General features: G+C 48.1%; 1 protein-coding gene across 2 annotated transcripts; it reads left to right on the top strand.

Annotated features, from left to right (window-relative positions):
• The first annotated feature begins 4,636 nt into the window (after positions 1–4,636).
• KIAA2013 (KIAA2013 ortholog) lies at positions 4,637–17,982 on the top strand. 2 transcript variants are annotated; one of them, XM_075906110.1, is made up of 3 exons: positions 4,637–5,820; positions 7,476–8,329; positions 17,285–17,982. In XM_075906110.1, exons 1-3 carry the CDS (start codon positions 4,824–4,826, stop codon positions 17,297–17,299), a joined length of 1,866 nt encoding a protein of 621 aa, XP_075762225.1. In that variant the 5' UTR covers positions 4,637–4,823; the 3' UTR covers positions 17,300–17,982. The 2 variants fall into 2 exon arrangements, with proteins under 2 accessions (XP_075762225.1, XP_075762224.1); XM_075906109.1 differs by lacking the exon at positions 17,285–17,982 and adding an exon at positions 10,154–10,878.
• The last annotated feature ends 3,389 nt before the right edge of the window (positions 17,983–21,371 follow it).

Here is a 21,371-nt window from a genome sequence, read left to right as displayed (position 1 = left end):
TAAATACAGGCAGTCCCCGACTTACGCGGATCCGACTTATGTCGGATCCGCAGTTACGAACAGGGCTGCCCCGGAGTACACGGACTGCGGGACCTCGCGGTCCCGCCGCCCGTGTACTCCGGGCGAGAAAAGCTGCTGCTCCGCGTCTCCCTGGTCTGCAGGGTTCCCTGGTCTCCCTGGTCTGAAGACGCGCCTGGGCTGCCTTGCTGCCCGAGGCCCCCCCCCCTCCCCCCGACGGCTTTGCAAAGCCTCGGGGAAGCCGGCAGCGGGACAGCCCAGATGCCCCGCAGCTGTCCCGCTGCCGGCGTCCTCAGAGGCTTTGCTCCCCTCTCCCTGGTCTGCTGGTCTCCAGCAGACAAGGGAGACTGGGAGCAAAGCTGCGGAGGACCCAGGCGGCGGGACCGCGGTGCGTCTCAGTCCGCCGCCCGCGTCTTCCTGGTCTGCTGGGGGGGGGGGGGGGCGCAGCTAGTACGCCCCCCGCAGCAGACTAGGCTTTTCTCCGGACGCCTGTGGCAGAGCAGCTGGGGCGCTGCCGGTTGGTCCCGCAGCGCCGCTCTGGGCGCTACTGGACCAACCCAGCAGCACCCCAGCTGCTCTGCCTCAGGCGTCCTGATTTAGCCGCTGCTGAAACTGACCAGCGCTGACTACAGGAAGCCCGAGGCAGAGTTGCTCTGCCCCGGGCTTCCTGGAATCAGCTGCTGATCAGTTTCAGCAGCAGCTGACTTGGGGATGCTTGGGGTTCTTAAGTTGATTCTGTATGTAAGTCAGAACTGGCGGTCAGTTTCAGCAGCGGCTGAATCTGGACGCCAGTTCCGACTTACATACAGATTCAACTTAAGAACAAACCTACAGTCCCTATCTTGTACGTAACCTGGGGACTGCCTGTAGTTAATTTCCCTTCCAGTGAAAAAATTTTCCTACCCCATTATATTTCTCTGTGATTTGAAAACTATATTGCAAAGCACAATTTACATTGGCGCCATCTATAGTTTCAGACATAGTGTAAAGCTTATTTCTTTTTCCATTCACTCAACTGTGTGGGCAAATATTTAAACCTAACAGAAGAGAATCCAGCTTTTTTCTACCTTAGTTATGCATGTTCTGCTGGCATAACAGGAATAAAATATAGTTAAAAACTTGCATTATGAGATAAAATTGATTTTCTCAGTAATGTCAGCAGAGTTAAGGAAGCAAAATACAATTCTCTGCATTAAAATGTGGTAATGACTCCTGAGCTAACAAATTGACTGGTACAAAAGGTACCATGAATTCTTGACATGGTCAAGAATATGGTTCGGTCTCAAAAGACAGTATTTTCAATAGCACAGCACCCTCCATGTTGGGGCATAGAGGGTGTGGCTAGACAACGGGGATTTTTTGAAAAAAGTGTCCTTTTTAAAAAAACTCTTTACCTGCGTCTAGACTGCAGCCGTGTTCTTTTGAAAGTAAATCAAAAGAACGCGGCAAATTTTTCAACCATGGAAAACCTCGTTTTATGAGGAATAAAGCCTTTTTTCGAAAGTGCTCTTTTGAAAAAAGGTGCTATGTAATGCAAACTGTGCTTTTTCGAAAGAGAGCATCCAGACTGCCTGGGTGCTCTTTTGATAAAGTGGCTTGCTTTTTTGAAAGTACTGGTTGTAGTCTAGATGCCCTTTTCCAAAAGAGGTTTTTTTCAAAAGATACTTTTGAAAAAGCCTCTTTTGAAAGAGGCTTGCAGTCTAGACCTAGCCAGAGAGTCTATCTACACTGGCAAGTTACTGTGCTGAAACTTGCTGTGCTTAGGATGGTGATTTTTTATGCCCTTGAGTAGAGCCCTGCAAATCTACAGATATCCGCTTTGTATCGGTGCAGATATCTGCATTTGCAGATGTCAGTGCAGATATCCACAGCTCATTTTTGTAGCTACAAATTTTTTGTCTGTGCAGGGCTCTACTCCTGAGTGAGAAAGTTTCAGCCCAGTAACTTGCCAGTGTAAACAAGCCTTTATCACTTAAACCCCTTTCTGCAACAACTAGACATTCTCTGGCGTAGCCTTGTCCAAGTAATAACGGAATCTCAAAAAAGAACTGCCAGGTCAATTTTAAATTTATACGCAAAACAATTCTTTTTGCCTTGAGACAGGTTTAAAATCTCCAGAAATTACAAGAAAGGTATTTATAGAGCAACTTAAAATCAAATGAATGAGATTATTTTATGTGGCTAATTTGAGCCAGCTGCTTAAATATCAAATTTTAGACCAGTGTGATGCAAAATGGATGAGATCTAAACATCTGAAAAGAGAGATTTATAAGAAGCTGATGGTATAGCAAACCTACTCGAGGTAATGCTCCATCTATAGTGTAGTACCCACTTTGTACTATAAAAAACCTATTGCCAAGTCAGACTATTTTTTCAATTAGACCCTGGAAGGCTGCCTGATTTTGGTATTTGTCTACCAAGTGGTAGCCAGACAATAGAACAGATTTTATCAATTACTAATGATCCAATTCACTGAATGGAATTGCTGTGTGTGGCTCTTGCTTATTACCACAGTAGAGATTTGAAACAAGCCCTTTATGTGGAAGGCTTATAGTGCTGGAAGTTGCTCTTTGCATATCTTAACTAGTGGTGCAACCACATTTAAAAAAAATTGAGATGTGAGAGAAGGAGAGTAGACATTCAAAAGTCCTTTAGCTACAGTAAAGTTGAGGGGCTCATGTCCCTAGACCTCTCCAGTGTTTGCATCTATGTCTTACACTTTAAAACATGAGTGTATTTTGAACATATCACTGAAACATAACAAGACAAATTGGAACTTGGAACAGTTTCTAATTGCTCAGTTGTGTCTCACTGAGTTTCAAAGCACACCCCCAGACAGAAGATCTACTCTTCATTTTTATCTCTGCCACATTCTGTTTGATGATATCTGCCTGTACCAGAAGAGTAACAGCTAGAAAGTTTTATCTAGCAAGAAAAATCTAACAAGGAAATCACAGCTGGGGGCAACAAGTGCTCAAGTCTGATTCTCAGAAAGAACTGATTCCAAAACAACCTTTATACTGTAACTAATCATGGACTTCCTATGAATCATGTAACCTAGCAGGGCCACAAAACCCTGGTACTGCCTGCAGATAGCTGGAGACAGAGATACACCCAAAGATCTAACATTGGTCCCAGCAGCAGAAAGCCTGGTATTCCACTGGCCCCCATCAGCATATTTTGAGCTAATCACAAGGGCTACGTCTAGACTGGCATGATTTTCCGCAAATGCTTTTAACGGAAAAGTTTTCCATTAAAAGCATTTTCGGAAAAGAGCGTCTAGATTGGCACGGACGCTTTTCCGCAAAAGCACTTTTTGCGGAAAAGCGTCCGTGGCTAATCTAGACGCGCTTTTGCGCAAAAAAGCCCCGATCGCCATTTTCGCGATCAGGGCTTTTGGCAGAAAACAAATCTCAGCTGTCTACACTGGCCCTTTTGCGCAAAAGTTTTGCGCAAAAGGGACTTTTGCCCGAATGGGAGCAGCATAGTATTTCCGCAAGAAGCACTGATTTCTTACAGTAGGAAGTCAGTGCTTTTGCGGAAATTCAAGCGGCCAGTGTAGCCAGCTGGCAAGTTTTTCCTCAAAAGCAGATGATTTTCCGGAAAAACTGGCCAGTCTAGACACAGCCAAGCAGTTCAAAGTCTAGCACTGCTCTCTCTAGTTACACAGTCACATCCTGGGCACTGTCTTTCAGCCCAATAACCACCATCTGAGCAGAGTACAGTGTGGTACGCCCACACTAAGACTTTTGAGTTCTCTGCACAGATGCACCCTAGCATAGCTCCCCCCAGCAACCACCATCACACAGAGCCAGGCACTGGCCTCTTACATGAAACATACACTCAGCCTGGCACTGTGCCCCCATCCCACCCCACCCAGCTGGTACTGCCCCTGCCTTCTCTCACATCCCCACACACACACAGTTTGGCATTGGTCTATCCCATCCCCACAGCCTAGCACTGTGTCGCCCAGCCTGGCACTGCCTCCATGCCATCCCCCCAGCCGGGCACTGCCTCCATCCCATTCCCCCAGCCGGGCACTGCCTCCATCCCATTCCCCCAGCCTGGCACTGCCTCCATCTCATCCCCCCAGCCTGGCACTGCCTCCATCTCATCCCCCCAGCCTGGCACTGCCTCCATCTCATCCCCACAGCCTGGCACTGCCTCCATCCCATCCCCCCAGCCTGGCACTGCCTCCATCCCATCCCCCCAGCCTGGCACTGCCTCCATCTCATCCCCACAGCCTGGCACTGCCTCCATCCCATCCCCCCAGCCTGGTACTGCCTCCATCCCATCCCCCCAGCCTGGCACTGCCTCCATCCCATCCCCCCAGCCTGGCACTGCCTCCATCTCATCCCCCCAGCCTGGCACTGCCTCCATCCCATCCCCCCAGCCTGGCACTGCCTCCATCCCATCCCCCCAGCCTGGCACTGCCTCCATCCCATCCCCCCAGCCTGGCACTGCCTCCATCCCATCCCCCCAGCCTGGCACTAGCCGCCTGCCCCGACACGACACCACACTCACAATGCCCCCCCGCGCCCCGCCCCCAAGGGTTAAGCCAGGCCCTGCCTGTCGTAAAGTGTCGTGCGCGGGGGCAGGCTTCCTTTTCCGGCCGCGGCGGCGCTTTGCGGCAGTTGGGGGCGGGCGGAAAGGGGCGCTGGTCTGAGGGGGTCGGCGGCCGAGCCGGGGACGAGGTGCAGGCCCGGGCATGAGGGCCCCGCGGCGGGGGGGCTGGTAGAGCCAGGCCGGGGACAGGCCCCAGGCGACTCCAGGCCTCTCCGGGCGCCCCCCGCTCCCCGCCCCCCATGTGGCTGCAGCAGCGGCTCAAGGGGCTCCCCGGGCTGCTCTCCAGCAGCTGGGCCCGGCGCCTCCTGGCGCTGCTCGGCTTCCTGCTCGTCGCCTACTGGTACCTGGGCAGCGTCCGGCTCCGCTTGCCCTGGGCCGGCGGGGAGCCGCGGGGCGGGGCGGCCGGGCTCTGCCTGCAGGCCGAGACGCGGGCCTGGCCGGGGCTGGAGGAGCGCGGCGATGCCCTGAGGCTGCGCCTCCCCGGGGACGGCGGCCGGGAGGCTGCGGGGGGGCCCCCGGCCCTGGTGAGCAACGGCTTCCTCCTGCTGGACGTCGCCGCCAACCGGCTCTGGGTGTCGGCCGGGGCCTCCGCGGCCGGCCCGGCTCACGCCACCGACTACCCGGCGCTGGTGGAGCTCAGGGCGCTGAGCGGGCAAGCTGAGGCCCGGGCCGCGGCTGTGGTGCTGAGGGACGGGGCGCTGCGGCGGGTGCGGTGCATCCAGAGCGGGCAGGGCGCGGCTGCCCAGCAACCCCCCGCCCGCGACTGCGTGACGCTCCGGGAGGAGCTGCTGGCTCACCGCAGCCGGCCCCATCTCTACCTGCAGCGGATCCACATCTCCAACCCCACCGAGAGGGTCACGGCCTTCGAGGCCTCCTCCCCGTCGTCGTCCTCTTCCCTAGCAGTCAAGTTTGCCACCAGTCTGGAGAAGGTGGGGGACCGGCAGTTCCTGCTGTCCTCTGGCCGGGTGCTGCTTGCTGGCAGCTCCAAGGTGGTGCTGGTAGTGGTGGCTGCCAAGAAACTGGTGAACCGGGTGCAGGTGGCACCCAAGTCTCAATTCCATGAGACGCTGCTGTCTGTGGTGTACACTTCTGAGCCCATAGAAACCTCCAGGCTGGAGGAAACCTTCAGCAAGCTGCGGGAGTTGGCTAAGAAGGAGATGCTGGTGGTGATGCAGCTGGGGGTTGAGGACCTGTTCCAGGAGCACCAGCAGACTTGGTCTGATTTGTTTATTTCAGGTAAGGAGAGCTAGAGTCACTTGAAAACCAAATAGTAAGAGCACTTCCTTGTATTAACGGGGAGCCCCACCCACAGTATTCACTTATATGAAGCATTGCAGCTCACATGAAATTTAATCTTCCCTGTAAGACAGTTAAAGGGACAGGAGGTATGTCTTGGGTTCCTAATGCTTTTTTGCTTAAAGAACTTCCAAGATAGCTTAGTACTCTCCTTAACTTCAGTTTCTTTGAGACATGGTTTCTGATTTCTATTCATTGCTCTGCATTTGCCACTGATTTACTATGTAGTCTAAGACAGTGTTTCTCAACTGTGGTACTCAAAAGAGATCTGGGGGGTACGTCAACACAACTGAAAAAACTGAATGTGTTAAGTTTTATTATTTTTGTACTTTTTACATCCAAAAAGTTCATTGCCCACCCGGCTACAATTAAGCTGTTTAAACAAATATGTTACAATGGTAGAAAAAAAATTGTGTGTCTGAAAACTGCTAGTACCGGGGGTACTTTTTTTTTTTAAAGGGGTACTTTATAAAAAAAAAGTTGAGAAACACTGGTCTAAGGCAAGTCAGAGGCCAAAATTAAGTAGCCTCTGATCCTGACCAGACAATTTGAGAAACATTCATTTTTTTAGGAGTGCTTATCACACACATGTGGGGCTCAATACTAAGACACTCTCACTTAATAGGACTGGAAGAGACCTTAAGAGATCATCACATCCAGTCCTGTGTGCTGAAACAGAACCAAATATATCTATACTATTCCTTATAACAGACTTTAACATTATCTGAAGATTTGTCAAGTTTTCCTCCCCAACCTTTTTTCCCCAAGACTAAACATACCCATTTCCCCCCTTTCCTCAGAGGTAATCTGTTGTTAAAAGATGGAAATCAATTTTTGGGATTAGTAGGATGAGGCTACAGCATATATAAATAAATCTGGTAATTTTTGAAAGGCATGGAAAATCCAACTACATTAATAAGGAAGTTAGTCATTGTTACACATACATCCACAGTCCCCACATACATCCACAGTGTCAGAGCAGCAGAAGTTCCATTACTTTAACTAGAGAGAATTTAATAGCGGACATTCCTGAGAGCCCCTTGGTTTCTCCAGGAACAAGTTAATAGTCCTGTACTTCTTTATATTGAGGAGGGTAGGTTAACACTAGTTAATGTCAGTTATGGCAATGCACTGGAACTGAAGTAGCTTTGATGTGTCTGCAAGTGTTATAAAGGTGTACAGTTCTAGGAAAAGGAAGTATGTTAATCTTCTTTCACATGATATGTATCTTGCCCATTAAAACATCTTCTGGATTGAAACTTAGTACATGAGCCACATAGCAATTTTTTACATGATAAAAATGCAACTTTTCCAGTTTTGATTCATCATAATGGGATATAATTAGATTCCCGGAAATGTTCTGTTCACTTGAGTATTTTCAAAACAAAATGGAAGATCGAGTTAGAAATGGTTGAGTGCTAGCAGCCAAGCGGAAGTGTCTTCACGCAGTTGTTCCTTATCACCCTCATGCCAACATCTGTGTAGCTGTTGGCACAAGTGTCTGCAAATCTCAATTTCCTGTTTTCTCTGCTATTTCAGCACTTAATATCACACCTATCAGTCACCCTGAGTGATTTTTTTTTTCTGTATTGCAGGGGTTGAAATGAGAAAGATTACAGATTCCCATACACCATCCAGCAAGACCGTTAACATGACTCTCTACTATGTCCTGTCCTGCATGCCAGCTCCTCTGCTGGATCCACTCATTAGTGGTGAGGACAGAGAAAAAATGGAAGCCAACTTGAACTATGCTGACCACTGCTTCAGTGGCCATGCAACCATGCATGCAGAGAACCTATGGCCCGAGAAGCTATCTAGTGTCCCTCAGATCCTGCAGCTTTCAGACTTGTGGAAGCTGACTCTCCAGAAACGGGGATGCAAGAGCCTGGTGGCAGCTGGGGTCCAGGGACTTATGCAGGGGATGGTGCTCAGCTTTGGAGGTCTGCAGTTCACAGAAAACCATCTCCAGTTTCAGGCTGACCCTGATGTGCTCCACAACAGCTATTCCTTGCGTGGAATCCACTATAACAAGGACTTGATTAACCTAGCTGTTCTGCTAGATGCTGAAGGAAAGCCCTTCCTGCATGTGTCTGTGAAGTTCCAGGACAAACCAGTCAGGCTATATGCCTGCGAGGCAGGCTGCTTGAATGAGCCTGTGGAGTTGACCTCTGAGGTGCGAGGTCACACTTTCCCTGTCATGGTGACTCAGCCTATCACACCTTTACTTTATATATCTACAGACCTGACCCATCTGCAGGACCTGAGACACACGCTGCATCTGAAAGCTATCCTGGCCCATGAGGAGCACATGGCCAAGCAGTACCCAGGTTTACCCTTTCTGTTCTGGTTCAGCGTGGCCTCCTTAATCACACTTTTCCACCTGTTTCTGTTCAAACTCATCTACAATGAATACTGTGGGCCAGGAGCCAAGCCACTCTTCAGGAGTAAGGTATAAAGCTGTCCCTCTTGACTGCTTTCTTGGGAGCCAAGTCATCAGCCTAGTTTTCTGTCAACTGTTCCTAGGGAGGTTCTCTCTGCTTGTGGAAGTTTCTTCAAACATGTGATGTATGTGTACGCTTGCACTGGAAAGGTGACTTTCTTCTGGTACGACAGTAGGATTAGGGCAAGGAGATTGCAAAAATAGGGCTCACTCAACCATTAACAAAATAAATCTATTGTTATTCCTTGTCAAAACCTTTGGATGGCTGCAGTTTAATACAGACACAGTCTTTCACTGCAGTAATTTGGAGGTTTATTTGTACTACCACCACAATTGCAGCAGTTACACCAGATGGTGTTTGTACAGGAGTGGAATGCTAACTTTATCCATGAAGCACTCATTCCTGCTGTTGTGTGCATTGCTTGCACAGTTGGCTGCTGTGTGTGAATTGTGTAGTATGGAAATTCACATCAATAGCAAGCTCCTGTCCTGTCCAGATATTTGTTGGGTCTGTGGATAAATATTCTGGACTTGTAGTCACTATGTGGTTCTTACTGAATGTCATCTTTACCAGCCTCAGTTTAGATAAGCGTTAAACCTTTATTACTTCTCCTGCTATCTAGAATAAATATACAGCCATCCTGAAGGTAGGAGTTTTCTTTCCTGAAAGCTGGGGATTTGGCCCCAAGATTTGGTGTACCTCCCCACTGCATAAGGGTTTTGATTACTTGTTTTATTAAGCCCAGGAAGGCTTAGCATAGTCAACAATAGAAGAGATGGAAACTTAGTACAAAAGAAAGACTAGAAAACTGACTCTTCTGCTCTTAGTGCCAATATTTTCTAGTTGCACCTTACTGACATGGAGAGAAGATGAAAATTAGACTGACTTGCTGTGTGAGCCAAGTGCATTGCTCCAAACATGTCCATAGGATCAACTGTAAGACTTAAGTGCGGAATTGTCTTGTTTATTAATAAACAGTCGCCAGATAGGCGTGCTCAGGGGAAACGTTCTGGCTTCAGATTGTTCTGCTTTTACTAAATCAGAAAAGCAAATTGAATGAAGGGTAGCTGAGGCTGGACTAGACACTGGACTTAATTAACGTTCACCAAATACAAGCGGGTTAGAGAAGGAATTCCAAGGAGACTCTCGTATGCAAGTAACTTACTGGCACCTTTACTGCTTTTGGGAGACTGACCTTGAGTGATGCTGAACACTTGCAATCCCATTTGGAATTGAAGGTGCTTGAGCAGCACTTGTGGCTAGACTCCAGCTAGGCATAGGAAGATGCAGATTTAATGTATAAATCAAAGAAATCTGCAGACAGTTGCATTCTTTCTCCAGGCATTATCCTGAAATCAGGATTGAAATACTAATGCACAGGGAAAAGTGCTCAGGAAGTCATTTGTATTCTGGTGTTTGCTACTGCATCTGGAATTCAAATTGTCTCATGACCCTTCTTACTGCTGTCTGTATCTCTCTCTGCCTATGCTACTGGAGGATCGGGGAAACTCACCTTCTGCCTTTTACATAATGGATTGTGTTCACCATAACAGCTTATTAGCACTGACGCTGAGAAACTGCATAGCCATAGACTTGGAGCTGAGTAAGCATCTGTTTCTTGCATTGGAGCACTTTGCTTTGCAAGGAGTCGTGCAATGTACAGCAGATAAGCTCATTCAATTTCCTGGACTAGAGCCAGCTACAATAAAGATGAGACAGAGCCTTTGTGTTCTAACGGCATCTCAGTGCCACAGACAAAGTTGCAGTGAAATCTGTTGCTGACATTTCTGTAGCTGTAAGCGAGATAACACCTTGTTTTATTAATTGCATAGGAAGATCCCAGTGTCTGAGCAAGTGAACTTACAGTCCTGCTTTCAGCCTCCATTTGCACAAGACAGCTAATGCCCGAAAGTTCTGCAGCTGAGAACAAGGACCTTCCGAAAGCAACAACCTTTTTGTGCCTTGTTAAGAGGGGAATCTGTGACTTGGAAAGTTTATGGTTATTCAAGGGTTTACATTATAAGCTCATGTATCACTGGGGTGTCTTTTTGCCGTGTAACATTCAGTTCCATAAGATTAATCCATTTGATGAGGAATACTTGAAAATATAATGAGTCCTTTGATACTTTGATTTTTTTTTTAATTTTACAGGAAAATAAAGAATGAACATTCCCTACAGAGTTAACTTAACTAGAAAACTCTTGAATTCACTGTCACTACTCCTTTCTAGTATGCATTTTAATTTATTGCACTGTGGGGCGGGGGTGGGAGAGGATGTTAATTTCACATTAAACTTTGATAGCAAATAACTCACAGACTGTATATATGTGTTGGTAATAGGTTTCGCTCAGCCTCTGTGATTGTAGAGCACAAAATATTCAGTTTAATGAAGTGATTTCTGAGTTAAGTTTGGAAATTTCCTGTTCTGAGCATAATGAGACTTTGTGTGTTGGTATGTTCCGGCTACTGGGGAGGTGTGCTACTTTGTAGTGATTTGAAGATTGTTTGGTTTTAAAATACCAAAGTTGTTGTTTTTAAATAAATACTTTTCAGTCTATAGCTGTAATGCTTTTTTCCCCTCCTTGGGTTATAAAGAAAAAGCAGCACCTTTTGCAAACTGAGTTACAGCCAGAACGAAGTACACTACTGAAACGGGTTTGGATTGAAGGGGTAAAATAATTAGGAAAAAAAAATTGTGGGGGGAAAAGAGGCAAAAATTCCTTAAAGGAGCACTTGTGATCCAGCTCTCTCTTACACATTGTTCATTTGAGAATCTCTAAATCTGAATAAAATTCAGCTTTTGCTTACACAATAGCTAGATGTTGTGATGCAGGAAAAGTACAGATAATAAGTAAGCTAAAAACTGATCCCTTTAACTCACTCCAGAAGACTTGTCCCTTGAAGTAATATTTATTCATTTTACATTCTGTTTTAAGGTTGAGATTTTCAAAGCTGTCTAGGGAAGTTCAACATCTTCCATTAGTCTGAGGTATCACGACTAGGGATGTCTATGTGTAGTAGACTATACAATTAACCGATAAGCCTAGACTATTGGTTAATTTTGTTGACTACATGCATTTCTCTCCCTCTCCTATCATCTTTAAAGCTGGTTCCCTTCAGCACTGGCTCAGAGATCCTGCCTGCACACCCCCGCCCCCCCCATCCACTGCTGTCAGAGGCAGCAGTGTGGGGGCAAGGCAGGGGAGGCTGCCATGAAGCAGCCTCTGTCCATCAGGCAGGGGGTCCAAGCTCCCAGTGGACAGAGGCCAACTCAGGCCACCCACAGACAGGGGCGGCTGCCAGGGCAGCTCCCACCCACCCCTGCAACAGCCTCTGTCCGCAGGGAGCTTGGACCCCAAGAATAGGAGCTGCTGTCACCTTGTGCTGCTGCTTCTGTCCAAGAGGCGGATGGTCTGCTTGGGGAGCTGGTTTTTAAATTAGCTCCCCTTTTGGCACCCTGTGCTGCTACCTCTGATAGAGAGGCAGCAGCATGGAATGGCAGGGGGCTCCCTGGGATTGGGGCTGGCCCCACTCCTGGGGACTACAGCATAGCTGAGTAACCTATAAGAAGTCATACAGTTACTCAACTATTCAATTAACAGATCTAACATCCCTAATCTGCACATTTAAAATTATCGGGAAAATCTTAACCTGTGTTTTAAAATCAATATTGTAAACAACCAGCTTATGTATGTGAAGCAAGGTCATGTCCCCAAGTCTCCTCAGTTATCTAAACGTATTCAGTGTTCCTGGTACCGTTTATATAAGGTAGGCAAAACAGTGAGAAGACCTGCTTATTTCACATTCCCCGCCACCCCCATCTCCCAAAGATTATTTCAAGCCACAGTCGGCAAAACATCTTAGGGCAGTGGAGTGCAAAAGAAGGGAATAAGAACAGCATAGTTACTGGACGTAAGCTAACACCACATCAAAGACTAGTGCTTCCAGGAAAACTTTAACAGGATTTGATCTGAAGGATTGATCAGTGGTTTATTTGTTCAGCAGCAGCACCTTCTTTCCTTTCATAGTATTGAAGAGAACAAGATGCTTCTTAATGGCCGGGAAACATAAGAATGGCCAGACTAGGTCAGACCAAAGGTCCATCCAGCCCAGTAGCCTGCCTGCCCACTGTCCAATGCCAGATGCCCCAGAGGGAGTGAACACAACAGCTAATCACCACATGATCCCTCTCGTCACCCATTTCCAGACAAATAGAGGCTAGGGACACCATTCCTACCTATCCTGGCTAATAGCCATTAATGGACCTAACCTCCGTGAATTTCTCTAGCTCTTTTTTGAACCCTGTATGGCTATGTTTACACTGGCAGGTTCCTGTACAAGAACAGCTGTTCCTGCACAAGAACCCACAGACTGTCCACACGGCCTGCCCACTCTTGTGCAAGATGATTTACAGTAAAGCGTGGGAAGAGAGGGCTTCTTACGCAAGAACTATGCTCTTTTCTAACAAGTGTAAGCTCTCTTGTGCAAGGGGGCAGTGTGGATGCACGGCAGGGGTTTCCTGGGCAAGAAACCCCTATGACGGAAATGGCCATCAGCAGGTCTCGACAAATTATGCAAAACCCTACTTGCCAGACAAAAAAGGGACTCGCCACCCCTCCTCCCCAAAAAAGTGTTTTTAAATGGCATAAATTCCTAATAAGAACAACAGTAATTACTAAGTTATTAATAAATATTCATAAATATCGCCCAAGTTATTAATAAATATCTTATAAACCTCTACCTTTTCCCTCTGCTGCCATGTCTCCTCCCCTTGCTCCATCAGCTCCCCTGGTGCCTGCTGCCCCCCAACCCCTCACCCTCCTCTGCTGTCCTGACTCCTGCCCTTCTTGTGCCCTCCCCCTTCCTGAGACCTGCCCCCCTCCACCAGCCCTTCTCTCCCCCCCCCGTGCCTACTCCTCCAGTACCCCCATTCTGATCATGTGAGCTACCCCTCCTCATCCCCTCTCCTAACACCTCCCTCTACACACTTGCCCTGACTCCTGTGGTGCTGGTCCCTCCCCTGCAGGTGTCTGCCCTTCTGCTTCACCCCCAGAATCTCCTGGCACTTGCACCTTCTGGTGCCTCCACCTTCCCTCACTGCCGCTGCCCCCTTTTTCCCTGATGCCCACTCCCTCACCATCCTCTGCCCCCATTCCCCTCATGCCCCTGTGCCCTCACAGATACTTTGCTCCATCCCCACCTTCCTCATGCCTGCCCCTTCTTTCAAGCCTCCTCCCAGCACCTCCCCCTCCCCACGCCCTTATCCTCTCCTCTCCCAGCATCACCCTGTCCCCCCTCCCACTGACACCTCCCCTCCTGCCCCTTTTCCTCATTGTCTCCACTTGGCCCCTTGGCATTTGTCTCTCCTCCACCCTGTCCCTTGGTGCCTTCCCCTTTCTTCTTCTGCACTGCCCCCTTCCCTCAGCACAAGCCCCTTTCCTCTATTTTCCCCCCTTCCCCTCCTCTACCTGGCTTCTGCTTTCCAGTTTGCGGGGCTGCCGGAGCCTTTTTGAATCCGGCGGTCACCGGCCGTGATGTCACGAGGCCACATCACGCCAGCGTCCTGGTGTCTGCTGGCATCCCGCCCTCTGGCTTGTGCCCCGCCTCCTCGCGCCGGAGCTGCACGCAGGCAGCCCGGCGGTAAGAATTGCCTCACTTCTCCCTCCCCGGCAGCACTCCGCTTCTCCACCCCAGCCGGCGGATGGGGCCACGCCGCCTGTAGTGCACACGTCTATGTCTGTAGCTACTCACCAGCTGGTAATATCTACTCGCCGTGGGCAAGCGTATTTGTCGAGCCCTGGCCATCAGAACTTTCTTGCACAAGAAAGCATCCACACTGCCATGGATGCTGTTGTGCAAAAGCACATGGCAGTGTGGACGTGTTCTTGTGCAAGAATGCTTGCACAGGAACTCTTGCGCAAGATGTTCTTGTGCAAGAACCTGCCAGTGTAGACATGGCCTTAAAGTTCTGGTCTTCACAACCTTCTCTGGCAAGGAGTTCCACAGGTTGACTGCACTGTGTGAAGAAAAACTTCCTTTTGTTTGTTTAAAACCTGTTACCTATTAATTTCATTTGGTGACCCTCTGGTCCCTATATTATGGGAACAAGTAAATAACTTTTCCTTATTCACTTTTTCCATACCAGTCATGATTTTATTGACCTTGATCATATCCCCACCCCCCATAGTCTCCTCTTTTCTAAGCTGAAAAGTCCATGTCTTTTAAATCTCTCTTCATATGGGTCCTGTTCCAAACCCCCTCATCATATTGTTGCCCTTCTTTGAACCTTTTCCAATGCCAATATATCTTTTTTGAGATGAGGCAACCACATCCGTTCGCAGTATTCAAGATGTGAGTGTACTATGGTTTTACATAGAGGCAGTAAGATATTCTGTCTTATTCTCTATCCCTTTTTTAATGATTCCCAACATTCTCTTTGGTTTTTCTACTGCTGCTGCACACTGAATGGAAAGCTGACTCCTCCTTTACTACTAAAAGATCAGGGCAATTCATGGTCAGGCATTTCTTGGTGTTAAATACTTTGTTCTGGAAATTAAGCATGAGACTGGTAATTGCCAAGGAATTTCTGGTGCAAATAAATTGTATTCAGAGCTGAATGTCTACGTGACTCCACAGTCACCCGGGCAGCTCCACACTCCACCCCATCTCCTCTCCCTGCCACAGCCAGGGGTGGGGCAGCTGCTACGCTGGCTGGTGCCAGGGAGGAGGCAGCAGCAGCGGTCCCTCCTCCTCACCTGCTGATGAGATGCCCTGAAGCTGCTCCTCAGATCCCAGCCCCCTTTGCTCCCTCAGAGGCAGCCAGTAAGAGTCGGCTGGGTGGAGAGACCCAGCTCTGTGGCTGGCAGACACCTCCAGGAACATAGACTGCAGGGGGGTCTTTCCAGGACACAGCTCCTAATACCCCTCTCCTTACACCCTGAACCACCCCCCGTCTGCACACAGTTACCCCCAGCCTGCATTCAGCCCAGCTGCCCCCACCCTGCACTCACAGGCAGCCCCTCCCTACACATAGGCCCAGCTACCCCCCCTTTAATTCTGTCATTTCCTCGCTTTTCAGTGCTTAACTTTGGAAATGCAGCTCGTTTTTTCCATGTGCATCACAACGGCCTTCGCCATGGTCCCCCGGCCACAGATGCAGTGAGAGCCTGAGGCTCTTGGAGTCCTGTTATCTGCTTGTGTTATATATGAAATGATTGCTCAAGGCCTATAAAAATTGGTGTTCCCTGTTAGTTGCCGTCCATCCAGTATACTGCACCAGAGAGCAGCTGTGGGTCAGGGTAGGGGGATGTAAAGCAGAGGGGAGATGAACTAGAAAATTATAGGAACTGGACAGAAAAAAAAAAGCAAACACATAGGCCACTTATTGGCTAAGCTTTTGAACATAACACTTAAGGGTGTAAGAGTGTAACCGTTTAAACATAAGCTTCAGGGGGTAGCCGAGTTAGTCTGTACAGAAAAACAACAAATGGCCTGGTAGCACTTTATAGACTAACAAAACATGTAGATGGTATCATGAGCTTTCATGGGCACAGCCCACTTCTTCAGATGACCGGAGTTTTGAGTTTAGGATGTGCAGACCCAAAATAAATAGGAGAGAAGGGTAGGGGGAAAGGAAAAAAAAGGAGGAGGGGTGGGAGACAGGGAATAAAAATCAGGAAGGTAGAGGAAATCAGTAAGTATCTGTATGTACCCAGTCTTTGGATAGTTACTGATTCCCTCTACCTTCCTGATTTTCTATACCCTCTGCTTCATCTCCCACCCTCTCCTTCCCCGCCCCCCATTTATTTTGGGTCTGCACATCCTAAACTCGAAAGCTCATGATACCACCTACATGTTTTGTTAGTCTGTAAAGTGCTACCAGACTATTTGTTGTTTAAACATAATAAGCACAAACGTATCAGTTTCCATTTCAGTTACATGCCAGCGCCTGCTCTCGGGGAGCTAGCTCCAGCCCCAATCTGCAGGCTCTGCAGTATAAAGCTTATACTGCAGAGCCGGCACTGAAGCCGGCTCCTATCACATACTGACTTCCAGCTCCAGGCCCCACTCCTGGGGAGCTGGCTGCACAGTGGGCTCTGCAGTATAAAACTTTTATATAAAGCTTTACACTGCAGCACCCACAGCACAGGTAACCATGTAACCGCTAGGATTTTTAACAGTTACATGGTTGCATTTTAAACCAGTTTTTTACATCCTAATACCAGTCTATTGAGAAGGGAGCAGGGAATAGCCAACTTCAATAGTCAAATAAGCATCAACGTCAGAACATCTAGTCTGAAACTATTCACCAAAGTGTTAGACGTCAGTAGCTTATTCAGCATCTGTTCCCATGAGCAGCCCCCTACATCCTCCTCATGGGTCTCAGTAGGCAGAGTCAATGGTAACGTTGCTCCTAAAAGACCAAAATGCCGGGGTGGTGGGTAACAGAATGGAGCCACAAGCCTTTCTGCACGATCCTGAGCCTGTTGCAGAGGTCCAAGTGGTGTTCCCTGTAAGCTGTAAACCTGTCTGGCCACCCAGGAAAGATTCAAATGCCATTCAGCTGATTAGCAGAGCACCCACAGCAGGCACCATGTGTTTCCACTAGTAGGGCACATCTGCACATGCTTTGGTGCATGTAACAAAATTTATTCTGCACATAAATGGAAAAATTAGAGGGAGCATTGGTCACTAGGTGCTCAGGACAGTTGTGGGTTAGGGGAGTCATTCCCCTGCTTCCTATGTGAAGGTGTATAAAAACTGACATGACGACTTTCAGGAAAGCTGAAATACCATTCTCTGGCCCTAATGAAAGACAGACAGGATTTGCACGTGTATCTTATTCTTTCCATCTCAATGGGTTGCACCCTTTTGCCTTTGATTTTGAGTAGCTTATTTTCCTACTGCAGTTTGTGGAAAAACCTGATCTCAGTACTAACTATTTTATGTTTTTGCTCCCCCAGGAGCGATTGCGCTAATAAGGAGACAGCAAGTGGCCAACATTATAAAACTCTTCCCATCGTAAGAACTGAGTATAGGATAAAAGAAATTGGTTCTTAAGTCTTATTGGAACCTGAAGACACAAAGGCCAGCTCTGCTCTGTCTTTTTCTGAAGTTCCATGATCAGCTTTGGGTCTGTGCCGCAGCTGGAATGAGAGGATGGGATGAAAGGATTCTAATGAAGATGACATGAGCCTATAGCAACCATCTGTGAATTGGATCCTTGATCATCATTGGCCTCAGCTGCAGTCTGGAGCTTTTGGCCTCTCCACCAATGAACATCAAAAGAGTTTCGGGGGCACAATTATTCCAGGGAAGCTACTGCAGCTCAGTTAGACGTGCTCCCATGCATATTGATGACGAGACTCGGAAAGAGTTAGGCGAGCTGTCAGCACCAGTCACAGGAGGGAGAAAACAAAAGGCTGTCAGGGGGTTTGCATTCACAAGACATTGTGAGCTACCTGTCCCCTTTGTCTGAAAATGTCCATGCTATTCTATTACACAGTAAAACAACAGAGCCAGTGTTACCTTAGGAAACAATAGCAACTACACAGGCCCCTGATGCTCTCTGCAATGGTGAGCGTGCACACAATTTCGCCAGAGAAAATGTGCGTCATGAATCCAGTGCCAGTTTCAAGAACTCCTTGGAGTCTTTTAAAACACCCAGGCTATGTCTACACTCATGGCTTCTTGCGTGAGAAATATGCAAATGAAGCTAAGTGTGGAATATCACCGAGCCTCATTTGCATACCTAATGAGCTGCCATTTTTGCAGAAGAGGCTCTTGTGCCAGAAGGAGCTGTCTACACTGCCCCTTCTTGCACAAGAAAAACCCTCTCGCGCAATGCCTTTATACCTGAAAATAATCAGCGTAGCAGCATTGTGCAAGAGGGTTTTTCTTGTGCAAGAAGGGGCCAGTGTAGACAGCTCCTTCTGGCGCAAGAGCCTCTTCTGCAAAAATGGCGGCTCATTAGGTATGCAAATGAGGCTCGGCGATATTCCACGCTTAGCCTCATTTGCATATTTCTCATGCAAGAAGCCACGACTGTAGACATAGCCCCAGAGGAGAGTCTTGCAGAACATCTTTGGCAGAGTTAGTTCACTAGCCAGCAGTGGTACCACTAACCTATCTGAGCTGGAGACAGATTGAGAAAGAGACCCAAATTCCCTTCTTGGTTACACTGGAAACTCTGGAGTAACTCCACAGGAATCCCAGGGCTATAAATCTAGAGCGATCACAGAAGAATTTGGCATGTAGATGATTTAAGCTTCAAGTGTTAATTGATTGTCTGATTTACTTCATGGGAAGTTGTCTGAGTAAGGAATGTAGGAGCCAGCTCCAAATAGATATAATTATTAATTTGCTTGGGTTCCTCCTTGAAATGCCTTGCAAGCCCTTGCCTAATTTTTCTAGTCATCGCAGATCAGAAGGGTTTCACACTGTTCCTATTCCTGGAGCCTGTTTTTGAATGGAATGTGATGGACTCTCAGACCAGTTGGGTCTGCAACATATCCACTTACAGGCTGATGAAAGAGAAAGGGCCTTTCTGGTTCCGTGTGTGTTCTGGTAGGGTAACTAATTTAGCAAGAGTTCAGAAGGATACCCGAGTCAGATGACACAACTACCCTTACAGAGGTCAGCCCCTTTGCAGCAATCCAGCTGTTTTGAAAATGAGCAACTTGCCCAAGACAGACATTGGTGAAATCACTCGTTATGTTGCATGAGTGTAGAACAGCGGTTCTCAAACTTTTTGGGCTCAAACTTTTTGGGATAGGGTCCTTTACATGCGTAAAAATGTACGCAGAGCCCCAGCGGTCCACTGATTGTATGTGTTGTACCTATCGATGTTTCCAGTTTGTCAACCTCACGGAGCCCCTGGAGGTGTCTTGTGGAGCCCTGGGGCACCGCGGACCATAGTTTGAGAAACACTGGTGTAGAAAAAGGGATAAATCAAAGTGTGATCATTAAGCAGCCATGGAAAGGACATGACATCATAACCCGGGGGGGGGGGGGCAATAATTTTGGAAGTGGGGGAGGTCACTTTACAAATTTCAGAAGTGGCCATGAGCCGACCCAGAAGGGGTGGGGTCTGGGGAAGAAGGGGCGGGGTTAAGAGCTGCCCTACCAGGAACTTTGCTTGGCCTGGGGTCCCTCTCCCCTGACTTCTGGACAATGGAAGGGACCTGGAGCAGATGGGAGGGTGCCGGGGGCAGGTGTCCTCCCAGAGCTGTCTGGGATGGAGGCTTAGAATTCACATAACAGCTGGCAGCTCCTGGCCCCCACTGCTAACCTGTTGTGTGGCAGCTGCCCGGAAGGTACAAGCCCTTTGAATAGAAGCGGCTGAAAGGGCTCCCGCCTCTCAGGCCATAGGCCAGTGGGACTGAGAGCTGCAAGCCCTTTCAATTGCTTCTGTTTAAAGGGCTTGCACCTGCCGGGTGACTGTCAGGCAATGCAGCTACCCAGCTGCCATGAGCCATTTAAATAGCTGAAAGGGCTTGCATGACTCCAGCTCCCTAGCAATGCGCTAGAGCTGCGAGCCCTTTTAACTGTTCCTATTTAAAGGGCTCTCATGTTCCCCGTGGCTGCCAAGCAACAGGTTGCCCATCAGGCGCGGGAGAAGGCACAAGCCCTTTAAATAGAAGCAATTAAACAGGTTTGCATGTCTCCGGCTCCCAGGCCATGTGCTAGGGGGTAGGGCCTGGAACTGCCTCATGAACTGGATCTCACCCGCTGAGAGGCTTTTGCTCACCCCTGACATAACCCTTGCCTGGTCTTCCCAGCACCAGCTGTTAAATCACATCAGTCAGAAAGAGATGCCGGTGAGTCAAAGACACATGATGGAGTCATTGAAAATAGTCCCGCGTGTGTGAGAAATCTAGTGCTGAGAGTGCAAAGAGCCAGGAGCCTGAGTTCCATTCCCAGGTAGTTTCTTTTCCTCTCTGATTCATAGATGGACAACAGAAAACCAGACAGCTTGCAGGGATGTGGGGAAGCTCAGCTATAGGTGTCTCTGTGCTAGAAAACAAGGGTTCACAAGTTTTTTCCCTTTCTGATCCCCTTCCCTCCAACATGCTATAAAAACTCCAAATCCCACCTGGGCCACAACAACCAGACTGGCTTACGAGGGAAATCCTTGGTGAGCTTAAACACAAAAAGGAAGCTTATAAGAAGTGGAAACTTGGACAGGTGACTAGGGAGGAGTATAAATATATTGCTCGAGAATGCAGGGGAGTAATCAGGAAGGCAAAAGTGCAATTGGAATTGCAGCTAGCAAGGGATGTGAAGGGTAACAAGAAAGGTTTCTACAGGCATGTTAGCAATAAGAGGGTGCTCAGGGAGGTTGTGGGGCCCTTACTGGAAGAGGGAGGTAACCTAGTGGCAGATGACATGGGAAAAGCTGAAGTACTCAATGCTTTTTTTGCCTCTGTCTTCACAGACAGGATCAGCTCCCAGACTACTGCACTAGGCAAGAGTATGGGAAGGAGGTGGGCAGTCCTTGGTAGAGAAAGAACTATTAGAAAAGCTAGACATACACAAATCCATGGGTCTGGAATTAATGCCTCTGAGGGTACTGAGGGAGTTGGTAAATGTCATTGCAGAGCCTTTGGCCATTATCTTTCAAAATTCATGGAGGTCAGGAGAGGTCCCAGATGATTGGAAAAAGGCAAATGTAGTGCCCATCTTTAAAAAAGGGAAGGAGGACAATCTAGGGAACTACAGACCAGTCAGCCTTACCTCAGTCCCTGGAAAAATGATGGTGGAGATCCTCAAGGAACCCATTTTGAAGCACTTGGAAGAGGGGAAGTGATCAAGAATAGTCAACGGATTCACAGGGCAAGTCATGCCTGACTAACCTGATTAGCTTCTTTGATGAGGTAACGGGCTCTGTGGACATGGGGAAGTCAGTGGATGTGATATATCTTGACTTTAGCAAAGCTTTTGATATGGTCTCCTACAATATTCTTGCCAGCAAGTGATGGAAGTATGGATTGGATAAATGGATTGTAAGGTGGATAGGAAGCTGGCTAGATTGTCAGGCCCAGCGGGTAG

Source organism: Pelodiscus sinensis, chromosome 23 (assembly GCF_049634645.1).
Source record: "Pelodiscus sinensis isolate JC-2024 chromosome 23, ASM4963464v1, whole genome shotgun sequence".
NCBI lineage: Eukaryota > Metazoa > Chordata > Testudines > Trionychidae > Pelodiscus > Pelodiscus sinensis.
The sequence above is the reverse complement of the archived record's forward strand: the minus strand, read 5'-3'. Positions and strand labels throughout refer to the sequence as shown.